Genomic DNA, 23,390 nt, shown 5'->3' with positions numbered 1-23,390 from the left:
CCCACCCTCTCATGTACACGATTTACACGACCGTGTATGAAAACTTTCCTCTATTCTTATGTTTTAATTAATATATATATTTCTTTCATTAAAAAAAAAAAAAAAAAAAAAAAAAAAAAAAAAAAAAAAAAAAACACAGCCCAATCAAAACTTGGACCGAACCGACGGGTGATACACCCACGAATGTTTGTGTCAAAGGCAGTACTGTGCATTTTTGTGTTGGCGGCGAGGGTTTAGGTGCTTCAGAACGTCGGCAGGTTGAGAGTATTCTGAATCTTCTGGAATAATTTGTTACGAATAGTGTGATCGCAATTCTTCAAACTCTAAAGACGTTAAGCACAGCGAGATTGCCGTTCTTCAACCTCCAAAGGTTCAGGGACCTCTCCCGTTCTCTAAACAGAAGTTAGTCTACATAAGATCCCCCTAGCAGATTGAGCGAGATCGGAAACCCTAGTTTTCCTCGGCTGTTGTTCTTTATATATAATATAACTTTGGGGTTCGATAAAGAAGGAAGCGCAGAGAAATGGGAAAGAAACAGCATAGCAAAGATCGGATGTTCATAACGAAAACGGAGTGGGCGACCGAATGGGGAGGTGCCAAATCCAAACTGCAGTCTACGCCATTCAAGCGTCTTCCCTTCTACTGCTGCTCGTGTGTTACTTTCTCTCGCTGGGATTAGTTTGGTCTTTCCGTTTCTGTTTGAAATTGCTTTTGTTCTTCTCCTTCAATTTAAGATCATGATAAAATTTTCTTTCTTTAAATTAACCTTGCTGTCATTCTCCATTGGGGATTTTGGTATAGGCTCACTTTCACTCCGTTCGAGAATGCGGTTTGTACAATTGATGGCAGCGTTTTCGACGTTACGTTAGTATCTCTGCCTGCAATACACATACACACATTCATTTTATCTTCTTTTTTCCAGTCCCCAACGCCCCCCCCCCCCCCACCCCCACCCTCAACAGAAAAAAAGAAAAGTAGCATCGTGATATGTATATATCTTAAAACAAATTTATGTTATGAAGTTTGGAGCGTGATTGGGTGTTGCAGGAATATAATACCTTACATCAGAAAGTATGGAAAGCATCCGGTCACTGGAGCTCCCCTTAAACTTGAGGATCTCATCCCTCTTACTTTCCACAAGAACTCCGAAGGTAAGCCTTCCTTTTCCCGTACTATTGTTAAATGTAGAATTTAATTGTCCTTTCTATTAAAGTAGGAATTAAAATTTCCCTGTTGTATTCCAATTTTGGTTTTTTGCTAGTTCTTTTTCTCAAGCGTTAATGTTAATATTGCAGTTGTGGCATAATCTAGGGCTGGGTTTCTACTCATTGGCCTGTAGAAGTTATTTTAGATCACTCCTACCTCACTCTAACTACACGACCTTCCAGCTGCATCCTGTTTTTTTTGCCTTTCCCGTAGTTCATTTAGGCACTTTTGTTGTTCAGCTCAACTAAGCTTATCCAGACTAATTTGGTTCGTCTTGTGAATTCCGTGTCAACATTCCATTCTATTTAGAGCCATTACAGCTATTGACATCTCCCACCTCCCCTTGTCCTTTTACAACCCAGTATGCTGTCACTCATTTTCTTTGCTGCACTCATTGTTTTGAAGATGACTGAGCTATCTCAAACTTCTCCCTTGTCTTTTGACCTACTGTTGCAATTCCTCATTTCCCTGTTCTTTATAGATTTCCAATTCTATCCTATTGAGTCCTGCCTTGTAAAATATTTTCCATCTTGCAGACCCTACTTCCCCCTCCCTTTGGTTTTCTCGACCTGCAACAGAACCCACACTTCCCCCTAATCAACTATTTAGTCTTCAAATGTATTCCTTTTCAATCCTAAGTCCTAAACTCAGTCTTTTTTCTGGTGAATGGATAATATATTCAACAAAGCGCCAAAATTTCAAGAACATCAAGAAGGGAGAAAGGGAGGGAAAGAAGGCCAAACCAACTAGGAGAGGAGGGAGGGGGAGTTACATGAAGGTAGGAGTCAGGAATGCTCCAACTAGAAACAATGTGACGATTTCTACAAGAATCTGGAACCACTGGAATTTCAGTGCCAAGCCCGCCGCCAATCTCAAATTCTCAATAATAATACAATCCCAAACCTGCTGATGAGTCCTTGACTTACCAGCCCATACCTTAGGTTTCTCTCATAACAAACATGGTACACAGTAGCACAAAATGCGAGTTTACCCACTCAATCACATGAAGTTTCGCCTTTGAATGACGAGATAACCTGTCGTCATTCATTCTTGAAATCTAGAATTTGGAGCGGACCTAGCCAACATTTCTGAAGGATACCAGCCCAAAGAGAGCGAGAATAACAGCAGTCGAAAAAGAGGTTAATGCAGATCCGTGGTTCAGAAAACCTGAATCGGATCGCTTGTGGGCCCACTCAAACATGCAATAGCCAAATAGTAAGGAATGATGGTAATTATGTAAATATGTGGAAGTTTAGATGAACAATGGCAGAATTATAAATAAACAGAAATTTATAATAGGATAGCAGTATCGTAATTTAAGCATAATCTAAAAGGCTGTAGGATAGAAACAAAGGGAGGACACAGATGGAATTTGATTTATAGATTTAGGACTAACTTGGAAGAAAAACAAATTAAAGGATAGAAGGGTTAATGACATTATGGAAAGGTAAAATTGGAAAATAGGGTAATAAAAGTAAAAGAAAGAAGAACCGTGGGATGTGGTTTTCTTCTTCAACCTTCACCCACGAACAAGCACCAGCAAAAAGAAGAACAACTCAGATCAAGAGATCTTCCACAACAGACCTCCGTTTGACCTGAAATTTCAGATAAAGTTGCAATCCCAGGCCCTATTAAACCCAGGTGGTAGTTCTTACAAACAGCATGCTGGGAGCTCTATCGGGAAACCTGCAACAGAGCTTGGCGGTAAACAAGAATCAGATCTGATCTCTGAATAGACTGTCAAACATAGGGCAAGATCAACTCGAGACTGTGTAGGGTGAATCGTTTCTATGGCAAGAATGTTTCCTTACAATCTCATCATATCACACTGTTCTAAAGAGAGGTGGTAAAGATCGATGCCAACACCTGGGCTTCAATTCATGTTAGGCAGAACAGGGTATCTCTAGTGAAGGGAAATAATAAGAAATAAAAGGGAAGAAGAAGAAGAAAGAAGATGGAGGAGGAGAAGAGGGGCTCACACAAGCAGTCAAACCACAAGATTAAAACATGATTAACAGCATGCATGTGAATCATTAAAATATATACAATGCTAAAAAGCACAAAGTGGTAAAAAAAGATCTTGGGAAGACTATATCGCCAAATCATAGATTCTCCCGATGAAGCAATGACAGCAAAGACATTCCTTTTGATCCAGATCTCGAGATTCCAGGTTCTGCAGGTTTCATCATGGATGCTTGGAATCACAAGTGCACATATGATGGGCACTTGAGTGTTCTTCTGGCCCAGTACCGAGTGACCCGAGAGGAAGAGGTGGTGACAGCAAACCTAATGATGCTCATCTTAGCTCAAGAAAATCATTCAAAATACCGGTTAGGCCCGTATACAATATAACATATGTATTGTTTGATATATATACGAAATATAAGTACTTTATGCTGTCAACCACGGAATTATACTCTCCTAGTTTCCTTAATACTGAAGTATGTACCTATGTACTGTTTTTTTAATATATATACGGAGATTATACCGTCGACGGAATTATACTCATTTTGAGCATACTAATATTGTATTGTTTAACATATGTACGGAGCATAATAACGTATACTGTTGATGACAGAATTACACTCTACTTTAAATATTTATACTGAACCTAATTAAATCTGATACTGTACTGTCTGATATATGTACGAAATATAAGCAACTTATGCTGTCAACCACAGAATTATGCTCTCCTAGTTTCCTTAATAAACAACCAGGGGTGGGGCTCCAACTATAACGTTATCAAACAGTGCCTAAATCTTAGTGGATGGTTGCAACTTGCAACATGTCCTTGAGAGGTGTTTTAAGGATTTAAAAATAATATCATGTGGATAAAGCTGTAAGTGAACTGATTTGATATACTTGATAAAAGTTCATTGGACTGGTGTAAGGTCTTTTAGAAGAGTGCATCTTAATGACATAAGTGACACTCTAGTGATTGTGCTACCAAGGGACAGAATATATAGTAGTGTGTTAATGAGTTGCTAGCCCAAGCTCAACAACTCATTAACACATTCAAGCATACATATATCCTTATCAAACCTTCAAAGCAAGTTGCAAGTTTTAGCACATTATTTCTTAGTTTTTTCAATGGATGAAGAACCCACTGGGCCACCAATTGGCGATGGAAATAGGAAATGTGCTCCTGCATCGAATGGGTAATAAACTTTCAATATTGTATGTATGAATAACTATGAGTTTTGTTAAAATCCTATTGTTGTAAAATGGCAAACCTTCTTGAAAGATGACGTCAAGTGACCATTCCACAACTCCATGTACTTGATCACATAAATCCCACAAGAGTGACTAAAAGAAAAATTGATGTTGCATGTTAGGACCATTGTAGGTTACTACTAATTTTCAATTGAGTTTACTTGTCGTCTTGCTGGGGCACCATATGCGGCTTGAATTCAAGTGTTAAAACAGAATCTGTTCTCTCACAGGATTCTAATATGTCTTGCATTAGAATATGCTGTACAGAAGTATAGATAATTAAGGTACCAGGTAATTATTAATTGACTCAACTGAACAATCACAGTACCAGATAATTTCATACCAGCTTCTTCAGGAATTTAACTCAATCATTGTTCAATGGTGCTCCCCCCGGCTAGTGAGTCAAGTACATCCATCCTTTTGTCACGAAGGTTGAAGACATAAAACCACCAATGATGATTTTGCAGCAATGGAATCATCAACTGCATCACAACCAAGAGTCAAATAATAACGAGTTTTGCATCATTTGGATGCCTATTACATTATAACTACATGTGTGACTACCATATTTGACTGGCCGACGTTGTATTGGAGCCGCTCCTCTTTATAGTAACCATAAAATTCGCGGTAATCCAATGCATGGCCCTTACTGATTTTTTTCTCTACATGTAACTGTCAACATCCACCAAAATTCCAAACATAAAATAAAAGATTTAAAGAACGACACAAAGTGGAATAACTGTCTGTATGGTACTAAAATAAAACTTACGCCAAATTCCAGATGGAAGATGTGGATGTCAAGAATTTTGACACCCGAGTCGAACCTCAGGTTTCCTTTACGGGACATTATCGCAGCTGAAGCCACTGTTATGACCTGCACAAATAAAGAGGTTGTATTTTACATGAGTAAACATAGATGAGAGAGGTTGTATTAAAATACAACACATGAGTAGATATAGATGCAAGAAATTCTATTTTACATACACGGGTAGACACCCTCCCACCCTCCATTACTTTGACCAAATCATCATGAAACAATTCACAAATGAAGGGCTTCTTGGGAAACTCAATCAACATCTCTCTGTAGAACACAACAGACGATCATACGTATTTAAGAAATCAACTAATAATCATTGAAGTTATACTTACACATTTTAGGATCACCCTTCGGATATCTGGAATGGCAATACCTACACACAACATTCTCTTCATTATTCAAAATGCTTCACAATTTGAGCTGGTGCATGGCAGGGAGTTTTCTTATGTTTGTTAGGCTTAATTAGACGTCCACTCCTCAACTGTGGCAAGGTACTCGATTTAGCTGTTGTCAAAGAAAGGGCTGGGGGTGTAGGCACTCGAGGTGACAATCCCCCGACATTGTCATGCGAATCAGAATGATGTGATGGCGATTCGGGAGAATGTGACAACCCCCCAAAGCTGTGATGCAGATCAAACTCTGGTGTTCGTCGAGGGGGTGAGGATGCCCCCGTACCGGCATGATCTGAATCGGGTGACATCCACTGGGCTGCCCTTGCCAACCTCTTTAGGGCAGGTGTATACTTTTCAAGCTCTTCAAGATGGTCTACCAACTGTCGCAATTAGGGAATATATTTATTCAAACAAGTAGATGCTTTCAAATAAATGTTGCAGTTAGATGCTTTCAAAAAAATGTTGGAATGTGAGTCTATTACCTTACTATTTGGAGCCCTATTCTTTTCCGCATCTATACGTTCTGTTATTTTTTTATCATCCCAGCATGCCAAAATGCAATCGTCATCACTAAGGGGCGATGCCTCCCGCTATGAAATATGGCGATTCCTCTGTTGAAGACAAACACCAAGCTTCTATTCTGTACTGCATTTCATCCATAGACTGATGGGCAAACAGAGGTGGTTAATAGAAGCCTTGGTAACTTATTGAGATGCTTGGTCAGAGATTATGAAAAGACATGGCCCTCCATTCTTGACGTTGCTAAGTTCGCCTACAACAGTTCCGTGAACAGAACCACGGGACGTACCCTTTTCGAGATTCTCCTTGGGATTCAGCCCAAGCGTCCCATTGATATTGTTCCCTTACCCCCTCAAGCTAGGATAAGTGTGGAAGCCGATGAGTTCTTCCGCCACATTACCGAGCTGCACACTGATGTTCACAGGAAGATAGCACTCAATACTGATCACTACAAGGCTGATAAAATTAAGGTTGCAGAGGATTCAAAACCCGAGCACCCTAGTCCTGAAACTATTTGTACCAAGGGTACAATAGAAAGAAGTAGAACAATTCTGGGTTTTAAATTTTAGATCTTCCAGAAATTTGATTTAACTATAGGACTTTAAGGAATCAATGTCAAAATCAGATGTAACAAATAAAATGCAATTAAGCACCAAATCCAATGGCTGATCCTAAAACCAGATTTGGAATTTTCAGTTTTAATACTCAAGAAAATCAGGAAGCTCGACTTGAAGAAGGACTACTCTGTGGAAATCAGTAAAAGATTGGATCTTTAATGACTAAAACAGTAGTAGAACTTAGGCAGAACTAAAGGAGATAATCAGCCAACAGAAATTCAGATCAAATAACCAAATTCAATGGAGTACATACGCGCACGGAAGAAATAAGTTTCAGAAACTAAACTGGTTCGATGGTGAACGAGAAAGAAGAAGAATAGCAGGTCTTTTTGGGGTCCCTAGCAGTCTTGAAGTGCAACTACCCCTTCCCCGACCCAACCCACCCCTGCCATAGAAGGTGGGCAGAACCAGAGGTCCACAGGTGTTTTTTTCCCCCTCTTTTTTATGTGAGCAGGATGGAGGTTGCAGCAGTTGTGGGGTTTCTGATGTTTTAGTCCTTCCAGCAGCAACCTTCACTGATCTAACCAATCAATCCCCTTCTTTCTCCTCTGATGTCTTCTTATTTGTTCTCTCTGATCTCCTCTGATTTTTGTTTGAACCACACTATAAACACTCAGAACAGACGTGGTGGAGGAGGTGGTGGCCATGGTGGCGGTGGTGGTGGTGCTGGCGGTGGAGGAGGAGGCGGCGGTGGCGATGGGGATGGTGCTGGTGGTGGAGGAAAGAAATGGTGTTTTAGGTTGAAGATGATGAAAAGGGTATCATTGTAATTCTATTTTGTGGTGTTTTAGAACAAGGGTAAAATAGTCTTTTCTAAACAATAACTAACAGCAGGTTAACACCGTCAGCCAGAGGGGGTCTGGGTGTAATTGGGAAAAATAAAGGGGAGGAAGGTGTAATTAGGCCATAGTACAGGGGAGGGGGATGTAATTTTCTCCTTTTTTTTTCATTACTCAAAACATGGGCGATAGGAGCCCATGCTCTTTATTTATAATACCTACATAGTCATTACAAAATTTGCAACTTCCAATAGCGTGGGGGAGGTTGCTTGGCTGCCAATAAAATTGAAAAAAAAAAAGAAACTAACATAAAAGTAAAAACTTGTAGGAAGAATAGAAATTCTAGCTATTGACTCCCTTCAAAAACTTGAAAAAATAGATCTTCAAAACTTAGGCAGACTTGATCAGCAAACTGGGACTGGAATGTCTTCCAAAAAAGGCAGCTTTCACCAATCTTCTATTGCTGTCCAGTGATGAATCTCTGAATGATAATCTTGAAGATAAGCAACTAGGATAGCGAGCAGATGAATCAAGTAGCAGAAAAGATCAAGCAGCGGAAAAAATCAACCCAGCTGTAGAACCTCATGTAGGCAGGCAATAACCAAACATCTTCAATACTTTAATACCAATCTCCCCCTTACGGCAAACTCAGCCCAATAATGAAGGATACCCAATAGCAATGGTGGAAACACTGATCTTCTATGTTTTGCACCAAGTGTTCCTGCAAGTTTTGCTTTCTGCAATGGCTGCAGGTATATTGTACATAATCTCCCCCTCACGTGTAATAGTACATGTGGATAGAAAACGGAGATGATGTAAGAAATAGTGCAAAAGTATAATATTCCAGAATTTTCCAAAAGTGCTAAGGGTAATGGAAAGAGAAGAAATGGCAATTTAGAGAATACCATAAACTTCCAAGGTGGTTATGGGTATATGCCAAAGATATGATATGGGAGGTGGTGAAGTGAAAAGAAGCAGTGGGATAATGAACTATGGACAAAACAACACAGTAATCTACAACCTTCTTTTAATCGATCAAACTAATTCCAAAACTCCAATCTCCAATGATCAGATCTGAATTATAAAAAACAGGTCTAATTTGTAGAAGGAGAAGGCACCATTCTTCAAAAACTTGATCGATCTTCACACAAGGAAGAATCAGTGTGCAAAATTCCAAACTATAAACTCCCACATGCAAAATAGAATTGACGAAGATATCTGAACAGCAATTGATGTAAGAAGCTTCAACAAAAAAACTTGGATCAGATCTGAATTAGTGAACATTGCTAGGATCAAGCTCTCAAAGTAAGCCAGGAGCTGTTGATATTGGGCCCCACAACACTGTTCAGGTGAGCAGTTACCTCATGAATAGTACCCACATGAACAGTGTCTTCCGTCCTTTACTTTTTCACACTTTGATCTACATCAACTCTCCCCGACTTAAAAGAAATTCAACCTCGAGTTTTATGAAGTTTAGTCAAATTTTTGAAAAAGTATTCTTGCAGCTACTTGAAGATACAAATGTATTCTTGAAGGCGAGGAGTTTGTTCTTCAAAATACTTTGGTGGGATGACAAACTCTATCTGCTCGACTTCAAAATCATCAGTCGTGTCCATGGGGTCTTCTACAAGTGTGTCTTCGGCCTTCTCCACCTCAAACTCAAGCTCCTTAAGTTCTTCTTCCTTCTTGTTCTCAGTCACCTCAGTTGTTTCTTCAACCATTACTTTAATTGTTGTGTCAAGTCTCTCATCTTCCATGGCTTCAGTTTTGCCTACTTTGATTTCTTCAACGTAGATCTCTTTCGTAGGACATTCTAAAGTTCAACGGTTGCCACGATAGCATCTTGGAGGTAGAGGGTAGAGGGGACCAAATTTGGCTTCAAAGTTTTGCTCAAGAGTGGTCAGGCTGTTTAATAAATGTTTCAACTTTCAAGTTGATGCAGACCCTAGCCTCCTCGAATTGAAGAAGCCATCCTAAGCCTAGGGTTTTAGTAGGAGCCTTAGTTTAGTTTATTTCAGCTCTATACTTTTATTTTGTGTTTTTAATTGAACCGGTCTAAATTGGTTGCACCCAATTGGTTCAATTGGTCTAATTTAAGTGAAGTGATCCTATTGGCTAAGATATTCTTATATCCTATTGGCTAGTAGAGAATCTTCTTTTATTTCAAGTAGTTTAAGTTGTTTTAAGTCATTAGGGTCAATTGAGTCTTTTTATGCTTTTTGAATTGTTTTAAATCACTTAATTGTACCTCTCCATGATTTTGGATGGAGATTAAGTTGTAATAGTTTTAGGATTTGGGCCTTTGGCCTCCTATTAAATGAAAGATCGTGGGAGAGGCTCCCCCACCTAATTATGTTTAAAAAAATCGTGCTTTGCTGTTGGCCTTTGCTGTTGCTGCTTCTCTTTTCTGAGAATGATCTTGTGAGTCATATCAAGGTGGAAGGGCTGGTGGATTCTGACGACTCCTTGCATCTTGTAGATCGGAAGGTCCTGTTCAAGCTCATCTTCAAGCTGCCATTGAAGAACTTACAATTCAATAAGTTATTTTACTGTTTTAGCATTCCCCTTCTTCTTCTAACCTTCCAACCTAAGCTTCCATTAAAACCCATCGATCCCCTTTAAACCCTAGATCATCTAAAGTCTGTCCAGTACCATTCCTTCATTAGAATCAACCCAAAACTGGATCACAGCTCCCTTACACCACACCCTACACTCAACCTAACTCCCAGCCCCAGCTATCCATAAAACCCTTAGTTTCCCTCACCATCATTGAAACCCTAAAACCTGCCCAGACCTAACCAGCCTACAGAATTTAACCCTATTACACTCGAACCTTCCCCATACTGCCCTTATCACTCGGCCAGAACCCCTGTCCAGAATTCCCCCTCCCAACCCTAAATTGATCTCTTTTCCTAAGACCTAAAACCCGAAACCCTAAACCTAGAATTTCTGAAATTTGAAAACTTATTCAAATCTAACCAAACCTAGTTCATTAAGACCTTTAAAACCTGCCTAGTTTAATCCTATAAACTATTTTCCCATTACCTTACCCTAACCTTAGAATTTTGACCTAGAACTACACTGCTGTCTTATTGTAACTGCTGAACCAGCAGCCCCCTTAATTCCTTTTGCTATTGATCCTATTACCCTGGTTCCTAGTGGGATTACTCCTACCTAGGACTACATCAAATTGGTATCAGAGCCATGGCTGAACATGGCACCCCTGCTGTGGACCCCACACAACCACCCCCACCCAATTCCCTTGCTGCAATTATGACTATGCTGCAGAAGATTTCAACAGACTAGCAAGCCCTTGGTGATTGAATGACAGCAATGGAACAAAGGCAATTTGTGCCTCTTGTAAGCAACCCTCTATATGTAGAGGAGGACAGATTCCAAGTTCATTCTGAAGTACATGGAACTTTGGGAAGGGATGAATATCGTAGAAATCATCCCAGACGTCACAGGGACCACAGAGATCATTCCAGACACGACAGAGATTACAGGGACCGACGTAGACCTGACAGAGATGACTACAGAGAAGACAAGGACAGAACTACAGAAGCGCCTCGAAGACCTAGCTTTGAGGAATACATGAGATCCTACTTCACTGGAGATGAAGCTACTAATAGGAGGTACGATACACAGAAGGTCAAACTAGAGCTAAAGGAGTATAATGGGCATGGTGATCCACAGGTGTTTTATAATTGGCTTGCTGCCCTGGATGATTATTTTGACTGGTATGACTTGCCTGAAGATCGAAAGATGAGATTGGCACGTACCAAACTGATTGGCCCTGCCCGAGAATGGTGGCGAAAGACAGAGAGAGATATGGAACGTGAAGGTAATGCACCTACTAATTGGGAAGATATGAAGTATGATTTGAAAGAGAAATACTTGCCCGGACATTCTGAGCCGGATGCAAGATCAACTTAACTCCCTATGGCAAGGGACTATGACTGTAGCTGAGTACATGCAGCAGTTCGATGCTCTTTCTTCTTGTACTGACACCAGGGAAAGTAATACTCAGATGCTGTCTTGATTTCGGTTGGGATTGAGATCAGACATTATTAAAGCTATTGGAGTTGTTGACGTTTTGGACATCAAGGACTGTTTCGAGAAGGCATTGAAGGCTGAAGAATTATTGGTTGGAAATAGAATATTTGATTCCTCCATTGAAGGTACCAACAAAACTTTTTCAACATTCAAGTCTACTATCAATGGTCACAATCGAGCTGGAAACTCTGCTGCTGGTCTTACTCGATCAGGCTACTCTGTTGGTAGTTCTTCTTGCCCTACAACCCCTCCACGTGCTGATCATAAAGGTAAAGCTTCCATGGACAGCAATGAACCCCACAAGTGTTTCCACTGCAATGAGCTTGGGCACTATGCCAAAGAATGCCCACAAAAGCATAGACCTATTAGTGTGGTTGCCAAGGCAGAGGAAACCCCTAAAGGGAACGATGAGCAAGGTATATATGCACTACCCCCTGATAGTGATGACGACTTAGAAGGTTACCTTGAAGATATAGATGGTGGTGCTCGAGGCGTCCATACGATTGCTCCAGTTTTCATGAATGATGTGGTTGATTGTGAAGAGGTAATTGGGAGCATTTCACAGGGAGACAATGACAAGCAAGTTGCTGTTCTTGAAGAAGTGGGGCTGAATGAGGTTATCAATATTGAAGACCCTATGGAGGTTGAACACATTGATTTTGTGATGCCCCCTTGGTTCTTCGAAGAGAAGGCGCCACGACTTGAAGACTATATTCCCATTGTTCTAACCTCAACAGAATTCTGTCAGGGAAGTGTTGAAGCTGCTGCCCACATGTTGCTTCCTCCTCATCACAAGGTTCGTGGACGAGTTTCTTCACACAAGCATAGTACTTGGACTCCCACTCATGATGTCAACAAGCTCAGCCCCAAGTTGCCAGAGTGTTGCATGGATTTCACCCATTCATCGGAGATGAATGTTTCTAAGTCGGGGAGAGTTGATGCAGACCCTAGCCTCCTCGAATTGAAGAAGCCACCCTAAGCCTAGGGTTTTAGTAGGAGCCTTTGTTTAGTTTATTTCAGCTCTACACTTAGTTTTTATTTTGAGTTTTTAATTGAACCGGTCTAAATTGGTTGCACCCAATTGGTTCAATTGGTCTAATTTAAGTGAAGTGATCCTATTGGCTAGTAGGGAATCTTCTTTTATTTCAAGTAGTTTAAGTTGTTTTAAGTCATTAGGGTCAATTGAGTCTTTTATGCTTTTTGAATTGTTTTAAATCACTTAATTGTACCTCTCCACGATTTTGGATGGAGATTAAGTTGTAATAGTTTTAGGATTTGGGCCTTTGGCCTCCTATTTAACGATAGATCGTGGGAGAGGCTCCCCCACCTAATTATGTTTAAAAAAACCGTGCTTTGCTGTTGGCCTTTGCTGCTGCTGCTTCTCTTTTCTGAGAATGGCCTTGTGAGTCATATCAAGGTGGAAGGGCTGGTGGATTCCGGTGACTCCTTGCATCTTGTAGATCGGGAGGTCTTGTTCAAGCTCATCTTCAAGCTGCCATTGAAGAACCTACAATTCAGTAAGTTATTTTACTGTTTTAGCATTCCCCTTCTTCTAACCTTCCAACCTAAGCTTCCATTAAACCCATTGATCCCCTTTGAACCCTAGATCATCTAATGAAGGAATGGTACTGCACAGACCTAACCAGCCTACAGAATTTAACCCTATTACACTCGAACCTTCCCCATACTGCCCTTATCACTCGGCCAGAACCCGTGTCCAGAACTCCCCCCCCCAACCCTAAATTGATCTCTTTTCCTAAAACCCGAAACCCTAAACCTAGAATTTCTGAAATTTGAAAACTTATTCAAATCTAACCAAACCTAGTTCATTAAGACCTTTAAAACCTGCCTAGTTTAATCCTATAATCTATTTTCCCATTACCTTACCCTAACCTTAGAATTTTGACCTAAAACTACACTGCTGTCTTATTGTAACTGCTGAACCAGTGGCCCCCGTAATTCCTTTTGCTATTGATCCTATTACCTGGTTCCTAGTGGGGTTACTCCTACCTAGGACTACATCACAAGTTCTCTTCAACTATAAATGTATTTTGATGGTTACCTTGTCAAAGGAAGAGATTTTTTTGGATATGTTCAAGTAGGTATTTGTTCTCCAACTTGCGCCTCATCTCTTCCCAGGTCCTAGGTTCACATCTTCTAACTCTAAGCATGACCAGTCAATTGCAAGTAAACAAACCTAAGCTTCCACTCATCTGTCGGGTTGTACCAGTTAAAATATTCTTCTAGAGAATCTAACCCATCATGGAATAGGAATGGATCCATCTGTCCATCGAAGTAAGGAACTTCTGGCTTCATTTTCCTTGTAGTAATATCAACCCTAGGAGGTGATAGGCTCTGATACCAAATAATGTAGGGCTAGGTATGGAACATCCTTACCCCAGATAGGATCACAAATACAATCCAAACTAGGTACTGGTTTCAGGCCTGATCTCAAAATATGTAGGAGTACTAACAGTAGGTAAATTAGGTATTTCAACCCTTAGAACCTCCCACAATAATTAACAAATAACCCAACCCTAGAAGAACAATTAGCAGCAGTCTATACACCTCAGATCTCCAAGCAATGGTCTTCAATTCAATCTCCACCAGCTGTTATGGGCCCCACTCGAAATCTGAGAATATCTCCTTCAGCTGCTGGCTTGATACAGGATAAAGCAGAATATGAACCAAATATGGCTGAGCTCGAATGGCATTAATGGACAGAATGCGACCCATGATATGGGCCAAGTGTTGGCCTACTTTAGAGCCCAATTGATGGACTTGAACTGCATCACAAAATTTCTGTATTCTAACTAGGACCGATGAAAACTACAGTTTTATTTTCTGTTGAGGGACAAAATTTAAGACTTTCACTGGCTTTAATCTAAAACTTATCTATAAGGTTAAGCATTAAATAATCAGCTTGGAAATCATCTACTGCTGATTGGTACCAATAGTTGAACTTTGATATGAATCTTTCTGATCTTTCCCTCACAGGCCTGGTAATGGATATCTGTATTTTAGAATGGGTCACTCATAAGTTTCTATTGATAATTCACCCTTGGAGTTTGTTTCTGTGAAATAGGCACAAAATATAGAGTTTATTATGAAACCTGCCAAGTAAAATGAAACTTACTTTTGTTGATCAATTTTTTTCTTTTGATATTCATTCTTTAAACTGCATGGGATTTTAATTTGACTTATGTTGCTTGACATCTCTATTTTGGTTCTGGGCTTCCAAATTTCTTTCCTTGGTATGATAGTGAGTGGATTTGTCTTCATTTTGATTGTAGGAGAATATCACTGCCCGGTTTTAAACAAAGTGTTCACAGAATTTACACATCTTGTCGCTGTGAAAACTACTGGAAACGTGTTCTGTTATGAGGTTTGTTCTTACTTCTTTATCCATCGGTGCTATTATGATTTTCCTGTAAAATTTCTACATAATTTAACTACTTACGGTTTAGATTTGTTGCTTTCTTGTGAAAGGCCATTAAAGAACTGAACTTGAAAACAAAAAACTGGAAGGAACTCCTCACTGATGAACCATTTACCAGGGAAGACCTTATAACAATACAGGTAAGAGAACTGCTGGAAGCCACCATGTTCTTTTTGTCTGGGTATTCTCAGTAATAATCTCTGTTGCAAGTCTCCTACATCTGATTTCTCTGTTGCTTCCCTTGACAGAATCCAAATGCACTTGACAGCAAGGTCTTGATTGAATTTGATCATGTTAAAAATAGTCTTAAAGTTGATGATGAAGGTGAGCTATGAATTCCTCATATGTTTTGAAAACTGGATGGCTGAACTGTTTAAACTGGAGTGAGATATATAACACGTGAATAACATGAAATACTACCTGCAATCAAGGTTTGGAATTTCGGTTGTCAAAACCAAAATATTTCAGGTTTTGACTGAAACCCAGTCGAAATCTTGCATGTTTCGGTGGTTGATTTCGTTTGATCATTTTGGTGGTTAAACAGCTATATTTTGGCCTGAAACCTCATGGAAACCCTAATTAAGCGTCTATAAACATAACAGAACTTTCAGATTTTTAAAAACACACCCAAAATGCTAGTTCGGTTTCGTGCCCTAGTTTGGTAGCGTACAACGTACCTTGTTGTATACTTTCTCAAATGTAGCTTATACTACACATAATTAGTACCATAACACAAAATTCAATGAAAACAACTAAAATATGTATTACAAATAAAGAAAAACCATTTAATTATAAAATTTTAAAGTGTTACAACTTACAAGTAAGCGTACAAGTGTTACAATTTACAAGTAAGCGTACAAGTGTTACAATTATAAGTGTACAACTGTCAACCAAAGTGAAACTTGAAGACCCCTACGGAGCTGTTCCTCCAACTTTGTGTCAGTTCCAGAGAGTTCCAAGCGGGCTCCTAAGATGAGGAAGATTGCTGCTGCTGACGAACCGTTCCTTCGGATTTATCACAAAAGAAGGCCATGTGATGCTATATCTGAAGCAGATCCACTACCACCAACCTCTAGTGCAGCTGCTCTAGAGGAACCAACTCCTCCCTCGCTATCCTCTTGCCTATGTGTAACTCTGCTCAATGCCCTAACAAGCCATATGTGTCTTGCCTTTCCCTTTATTTCCACATCAACAAGCTTGTAGTCCTCTTCACTAGCAAAAGTAGAGTCATCCCCTGCTCCTGGCCATCTCTCCAGCACTGCATCATCAAATTCTTACCTTGCCTTGTGCTTATCTAACATCCTCTGTATTCCCCCCTTCATGAAGCAGACATGGCCTTTTGCACCTCAAGAGGGACCTTAGGGCATTTGGCCACATCCCTGTACTACACTTTCCCAATGCCACCTCAGTCTGGTGGTCCCACCTCCCATGATCTTCCCACAGTAGTTGCACAGACATGGCCTTTTGCACCTCAAGAGGGACCTTAGGGCATTTGGCCTCATCCCTGTACTCCACCTTCCCAATGCCACTTCAGTCTGGTGGTCCCACCTCCCATGATCTTCCCACAGTAGTTGCATTGTGACTTCGCTTTATCATTTCCAATGGCTAAATCATAACTCCACACTGTCTCCTCCATCTCCTTGAGCAGCGATGATGTACTCTTTTTATACAATTGCAACAAAAAATGCCATATTATTAATTTTTCTACATCAATTAAAAATATTATGACAAAAATAAAGCTTTTCCAGTATAGCACGCTGTAGTTTTTCAGCTGGCTGCTCGGAAAGATTCTTTCCCTTCTTCCCTAGGGTTGAATGCTTATGGATACTGTGGGATATGGTTGCCCGTAAGAGAGTAATGCCTCTCAATTGAACAGGTCATACCAAGTTGCTGTGTATTGTAAATCTTGTTCAAGTTGGAACAGCCAGGCTTATTCTGGCTATAAAGACACTAAAAATGGTCCCTGTTTGGCTTTAGTTCTGGAATACAATCCTGAGTATAATCTTAGTTCAATAGAACCAATAATCAAAGAGAGAACAAGACAAAATAAAACAACTTGTTCCAGGTTGCCAGCTTCGTACCATATTCGGGACAGTTCTTATTGTATTGGCCCTAAACCTCGCTAATTGATCGTTAAGGTGATTCTTATTGTATTGGCCCTAATCCTCGCTAATTGATCTTTAAGGTGCTTCTTCTATCATTTAGATCCTTTATCCATAGAATATAGTATCTAGGCATATTTATTTCTTCTTTGGCTTCCATGTAGTCTCTTTCTTTGCTACAACTGATAAAAATCGTTGCTTTGGACGAGACCCTTTATGTTTAGCTTCACAACCTATAATCTGATTAATTTTTTTCTTTATGCAAAAAATGTTTCAGTTGCTATAACGATATGATTGATACATCATATAATGATTGCTTCTTCGGATCCATGGGCTGGGGCAGAATAGCAGAGCCAGTACAAGTATTAGTAGCATGGCAAAAATGCTCTCGTCATTAATATATTTGCTCGCGGTAATTGTGGCCTCTTGGGAGAATCGATAATTGCATCTTTGATGCACTGCTAGTACTAGTACATAGTAGAACATATTGACTAATTGTAAATAGCCCCATGATGCCTTTTGGGGAAAATGGAAGAAATCTTTTCAATATTCCTTGACAAAAAAGGGAGACATTATCAATCATATAAAAAATTTAACAAATAGAGATAAGCCAGCTATCGGAATCGAACCGATGACCAAAAAGGCAGAAGTTATTAAGGAACTTCGCATTAATCAAACGAAATTAAATCAATGAAACATAAAATAAATAAATAAAAAAAGAGGGGGCCACTCATATTTAGATCTAGCTTTGTATAACTTTTTCTCTACTATTTTTTTTTTTTTAAACTTGATCTATTCATACCTATTTATTATTGCTCTGATATAGATTTTTCAAACCAAAACAGATTTTTGTTTTTGTTTTTGTTTTTTTTGTTTAATTTTTTAATTTTCTAATTTCCAAATATTTGAACATTATTTTCAGATAGGGAAAAAAAGACACTGTGAAGCCGTTGATCAGCCATCTGTGTCCAACATATATGAAATTGAGCCCCAAACAAAGTATAGTAACCCTATATATATATATATTTTTTTTTTTTGGTTTAAAGATTTTTTTTTAAAAATCATAAATTTTTAAAAAATAATCTATACAAATTAATTTTTAAATCAGAAAATTAAATTTGACTCCGTGAAGTTGTAGATCGGCCTACGATATCTAACATATAAAAAGTTGAAGCCCAATCACTAAATATTTACCCTATTTTTTTCAAAAAGTAACTTTAAGGAATGATGATATACCTCAAAGTTTGAATCTTCAACAAATCTCTCTCAAATGCACCAAATCGTTGATGTATATGTATTGCAGTAGTCTCCAACACGTTCCACCAAGATTTGCAGGTGATTTGACCAATGAACCCAAAAAATGGGGTTTCCTAGTACTGTATGTCGAAACAGCTACCCATTTCGATCGAAACTTGGATTTTATATCGATCAATACTAAACCAAAACCCGAAACTTACTGAGATTTCGACCAAAACCAGAAAGTTTCTGACAAAAGATTGTATTCCTAGCGAGTCACAGGACATTTCTTTTTGACCAAAGTTGAAACCGAATTTTTTTTTGCGAGATTTCTCCAAAACATTGCCTGCAATCACCTTCTCAGAAACCTTAGTTAGGCTCAATGAATTCAAGCTTCTCTTTCTTTCTTTTTTTGTCCTTTTTGGGGCATTTATTAAATTTTTTTTTTTTTGGGGGGGGGGGGGGAGGGGAATAAGGATTAAACTGTATTTTAAAATAGATGATCACTTTATGAATCATTGGTGCCATACATAGATGGCTATTCAAGGTGTTATGTGTTATCTATCTTCTTATGCAGAGAAAAAGCGTAAGTCAAAGTGTGGGTCTGTGTATATATAAGAATTGAAAAGTTTTGATGCAGTCTTTTTCTCCTTATCTACTTTTAAGCACTCCACCTGGCCTTCAAATCCTCCTGTGTACAAGCAACAAATTATATAAGGGGTTATTTCCACATATTCTTACTCTTAGAAGTAAAAACCTAGTCTTTCCACCCAAAATATATGGTCGTGGTCCGTAAGCAAGGACAGGCACAGCCAATGAACCATTGTAGGTTACATAGAACAAGGTATGCAGGCTTAGATTAAACTTCAGAAAATGTATAAATCTGAACTTGATAAGTTTAATGAATAATAAAAAACTCAACATCAGTACTCCACTTCGAAATTCTTTATTTTCCTCTAGTCAAATTCTCATCCCCCTCTTAGTCGTTGAGATTCACTTTAGAAGTACGGCCCTTTTTGCTCCAATGATCCATTCCTCTTATAATGTGTTGTCCTGATAAACCTTTGATGTGGCCACTAAATATTTTTAAAGAACCATTTTTAGTTTTCTTTTCCATCCAAATGGAGATGCATAATGGTGAAAGTTAGATGGAAGAACGTGATGAGTCCTTCCAACAGATTTGATGTTCTACAGTCTTAGAGGGACAACGAGGAGGTGTTCCTCATTAGAACAGAAGACGAGTTGGCTAGTTAGAGCTGTCTTTTAGTCAACATGGGAATAAAACCTAATGTTCCCGTGATCCCTCCAGCAGCTATTGTCATGCCTCAAAGGCCTAATTATCCTTGTGGAGACATTGGAGGTAGAGAATCTATGAAGATGTACAGAATCTCTCTGAATTACTCAGCCCAGCCACATTTTTTGGTGTGGTTTGATTTGCAGAACATTGGAACTCTTTACTAAGGCATCTGTAGATTTGTTTAATATTCTTGGTTATGAACCTTTTTTTCCTTCTTTTGGCCAGAATTGAAAAGAATGGGCACAGATCCAGCTTATAACATAAATGTAACGGGAGATATTAAACAGATGCTGCAGGAGCTCGGAACTGAGAAGGGGAGGCAAACTGCCTTGCATGGTGGAGGTGGCAACAAAGCACAGAGTGAAAGAGCTGCCGCACTTGTTGCTATTTTAGCTTCGAGATCCCGCATCAAAGAGGATTCCAAGTCTAATACAAATGGAGAAAAACTGAATCAGTCTTACAGTATTGTAGATGCTGCATCTGCATCAGTACATGGAAGAAGTGCTACGGCAGCCAAAGCTGCATCGAGTGATAAGACTGCCGCTCGGATAGCAATGCACATGGCAGGTGAACGGGCGCCTGTCAATGCCAAACTGGTTAGCTTCTCATAATTAAAGATTCTCTTGTTAGTGCTTTGATTTAATTCATTGCGAACTAAAGTTGGTATTTCTTATATCTTGTATTGTCTTTATTGGCTGCCACTGATAATGTTTCAGGTAAAAAGCCGTTTCACCACTGGTGCTGCTTCACGTTCCTTTACTTCTACCTCTTATGATCCTGTTACCAAAAATGAATTTGAATACATCAAAATTGAGAAGAATCCAAAAAAGAAAGGCTATATTCAGCTGCATACGACACATGGTGATTTGAACATAGAGCTTCATTGTGATATAACTCCTAGGACTTGTGAAAACTTCATCACACTTTGTGAACGTGGCTACTTTAATGGAATAGCATTCCATCGAAGCATTCGGTATGACAAACTGCTAACTTGAACATTTTTAAACCTTTCTCTTAACTTTATTTATTCACATTTTTCTAATCTTCTGAAGTTGAAGATGACCATCTCTACTAACTCGAATAAACTCAAAACTCAATCTTACTTTACCCAACCAAATGGAGCTGGCTACACTAATCCTTTTTCATCAATCAACTCACTTATTGTTCATTTGTTGTAGGAATTTTATGATCCAGGGTGGTGATCCCACTGGAACTGGAAGAGGAGGTGAGTCCATTTGGGGGAAGCCTTTCAAAGATGAGCTAAACTCGAAATTGCTTCACTCAGGAAGGGGTGTTGTCAGTATGGCCAACAGTGGTCCTCACACAAATGGATCCCAATTCTTCATCCTTTACAAGTCAGCTAATCATCTGAACTTCAAGCATACTGTTTTTGGCATGGTTGTTGGTGGTCTGACAACCCTTGCTGCCATGGAAAAGGTTCCTGTTGATGACAATGACCGGCCTCTCGTAAGTTCTGGTCTTCACTCTCCTGTTAAAGAGTAGTAAATTATTTATGAGCAAGGGTTGGGCACGCCGCTCACTTGCCGCAAGCTAGCGGCGTGCATCAATGGGAGGGGTGCAGGACAGGGCTGGGCATGGGCGTCATTTCACAAGGGTGTGGAGTTGGGGGAGGGGGGAGCCCGGCGGTGTGTCCAGCCTATTCCAATTATTTATGTTGCTAATTTTATATATACAATTATAATTTCCTGTGCTAGGTTGCAAACACATTATTCTTTCTGCAAACAAATGCCTTCTTTTTCCTTTTGGGCTACAAATGCAGGTGCCTGTATTCTCTTTGTGGTTGAAGAGGTTCCCACCTACAACCTTATGGTGAAGAGAAACATCTGAAGGGATTGATTAGACTCTTTAATCAGGATATATGTAACAATGAAATAAACATGCAGGTCTCTGACATGGATATGTAGCGCTTCTACATGTCAATCTACATTTGGCACAACATTATATGTGCATAACACTGTTGTTATCAATTATGTGGTGCAATTATAATCAAGTTCCTCTTCCTGCTGCTGCATAGAAATGTTCAATTCCTGCCTCCCTGTCATTATCTTTCTTTTGAAATAGGGTACATCATGTGTCTAGTAATGTGAAAATGTGTGTTGCTGTGTGAAGAAAATGAGAAATAGGGATTTCAATTCTTCCGTGTTTCAGCAGAAGCATATTGTTCCATGGAGCTAAGCTAAGGTCCAAAATATGGAATAACGTTTCTATGACTCTTACCACCTGTCAATTCTGTTCCACTAAATCCCTCTTTCATGGATGTCCTTGTTACACTGATCAGAATCCAAGTGATGTATGATTATTGATCGATTATTATTATTATTTTTTAAAAGGACCTACCCAGTGCACGAGGCTCCTGCCACTATGGGGTCTTGGGAGGATCATAATTTATGCAGTCTTGTCCTCACTTCACTGAGGCTGTTTCCCAACTGGAACCCGTGACCACTAGATCGCAATGGACCAATTTTTATGCATTCACTTTTTCAGTTCTTAAAACACGTCTTCCCAGGTCTTCATGTCACTATTTTAGCTTCATATTTGTTTTTTTTTTTTTTCCGTATCAGTAGTTTAGTGGCTGCTTTTCATTTTTTTTAAGGAGTTAGATTTACTATTTTCCTCGGTGCTGGATTGTCAAATTGAAGCCTTCCTGATATCATGACCCAGTGTTTATAGTTGTTCTGTCTGTCCTTTAATCCATCTACACCCCTCTCTTTTGCAGGAAGAAATCAAGATCACAAGTGTTACAGTGTTTGTGAATCCTTATACAGAACCTGATGATGAAGAACAACAAAAGAGAGATGAGAAGAATACGGATGATGTGGACAATGTAAGTTTTGGGATCTATTGCATCAGTTTAATAAGCATATGTATCAGGTAGTGGTTTGTGCAAGTGGGGTTGTGAAGTAGTGAACTGACTTGGATAATTTTTTTTAAATTTCAGGACAAGGTAGGCTCTTGGTATAGTAATCCAAGCAGTGGAACTATGGAATCTGCAGCTGTGGGTGGCGGCGTGGGGAAGTATTTGAAAGCAAAAACTAGCCTGGCTGAGGCTGCGATTGGGGATGCTAATTTGCCAAGCATAGCCAAGAAAAGGAAAACAATTGTTTCGGAAGAATACAAGGACTTCTCTTCATGGTAGCATCACTTCTGGATTTGTACTATAGCTGGGGAAGACTTATACCTTGTAGAGTACCAAGTTAACGATGCATCTGGAGGATGTAAAATCTGTGGAACTGCAAGTCCTTCAGTGAATGCTGCGATCCCAATAGCCATGTCCTATTCCTGACGCTTAATTTATGGATATCCCTTGGGCTCTGTTTGGTTGGATAGAAATGAATAAAAAAGAAAAGAAAAGAAAAGAATCTGGAATATATAATGTACGCTCCGTACACCACAAACTCACTCCGGATAACTATTCATCATCTTTCTTGTGTCAAACCTGCAACTCAACCCCCCCCCCCTCCCCTTATTCTCTCTACTCCTCCCCCCAACATTCCAAAACGAACCAAACAGAAGATAAGAGAAGCAGAGAGGATTAAGAGAATAGGATCTGTAGGAGGTTGCTCTGTTTTCAGTCGGACCACTCCAAATGCACCAGAATCACCATTATTGTTGTTGTCCCGCCCTCCGTTTCTCTCCATCGTACAGTCTTCCCTTCCGTTTCTTTCTCCTTCATATTTCTGATTGTTCCGCTGAAAA

At 39.5% G+C, this 23,390-nt stretch overlaps 1 protein-coding gene across 1 annotated transcript; it reads left to right on the top strand.

Moving 5' to 3' along the window:
• Nucleotides 1-428: 428 nt before the first annotated feature.
• Nucleotides 429-22,983, top strand: LOC122662168 (peptidyl-prolyl cis-trans isomerase CYP65). The gene is made up of 11 exons (XM_043857738.1): nt 429-651; nt 802-864; nt 1,048-1,151; nt 14,893-14,984; nt 15,089-15,178; nt 15,287-15,362; nt 19,899-20,269; nt 20,390-20,646; nt 20,852-21,140; nt 22,411-22,518; nt 22,633-22,983. The coding sequence occupies exons 1-11, from the start codon at nt 524-526 to the stop codon at nt 22,828-22,830; spliced, it is 1,776 nt and encodes a 591-aa protein (XP_043713673.1). The 5' UTR covers nt 429-523; the 3' UTR covers nt 22,831-22,983.
• Nucleotides 22,984-23,390: the final 407 nt, after the last annotated feature.

This window comes from Telopea speciosissima, chromosome 5, assembly GCF_018873765.1.
Source record: "Telopea speciosissima isolate NSW1024214 ecotype Mountain lineage chromosome 5, Tspe_v1, whole genome shotgun sequence".
Taxonomy (NCBI): domain Eukaryota; kingdom Viridiplantae; phylum Streptophyta; class Magnoliopsida; order Proteales; family Proteaceae; genus Telopea; species Telopea speciosissima.
The sequence above is the reverse complement of the archived record's forward strand: the minus strand, read 5'-3'. Positions and strand labels throughout refer to the sequence as shown.

Bases quoted from the DNA above. Each gene is read 5' to 3' on its own strand.
- LOC122662168 (XM_043857738.1), top strand. From the start codon at position 524: ATGGGAAAGAAACAGCATAGCAAAGATCGGATGTTCATAACGAAAACG. The intron at 15,363-19,898 runs GTGAGCTATGAA...TCTTTTGGCCAG, and splicing joins TCTTAAAGTTGATGATGAAG to AATTGAAAAGAATGGGCACA. The intron at 20,647-20,851 runs GTATGACAAACT...CATTTGTTGTAG, and splicing joins GCATTCCATCGAAGCATTCG to GAATTTTATGATCCAGGGTG.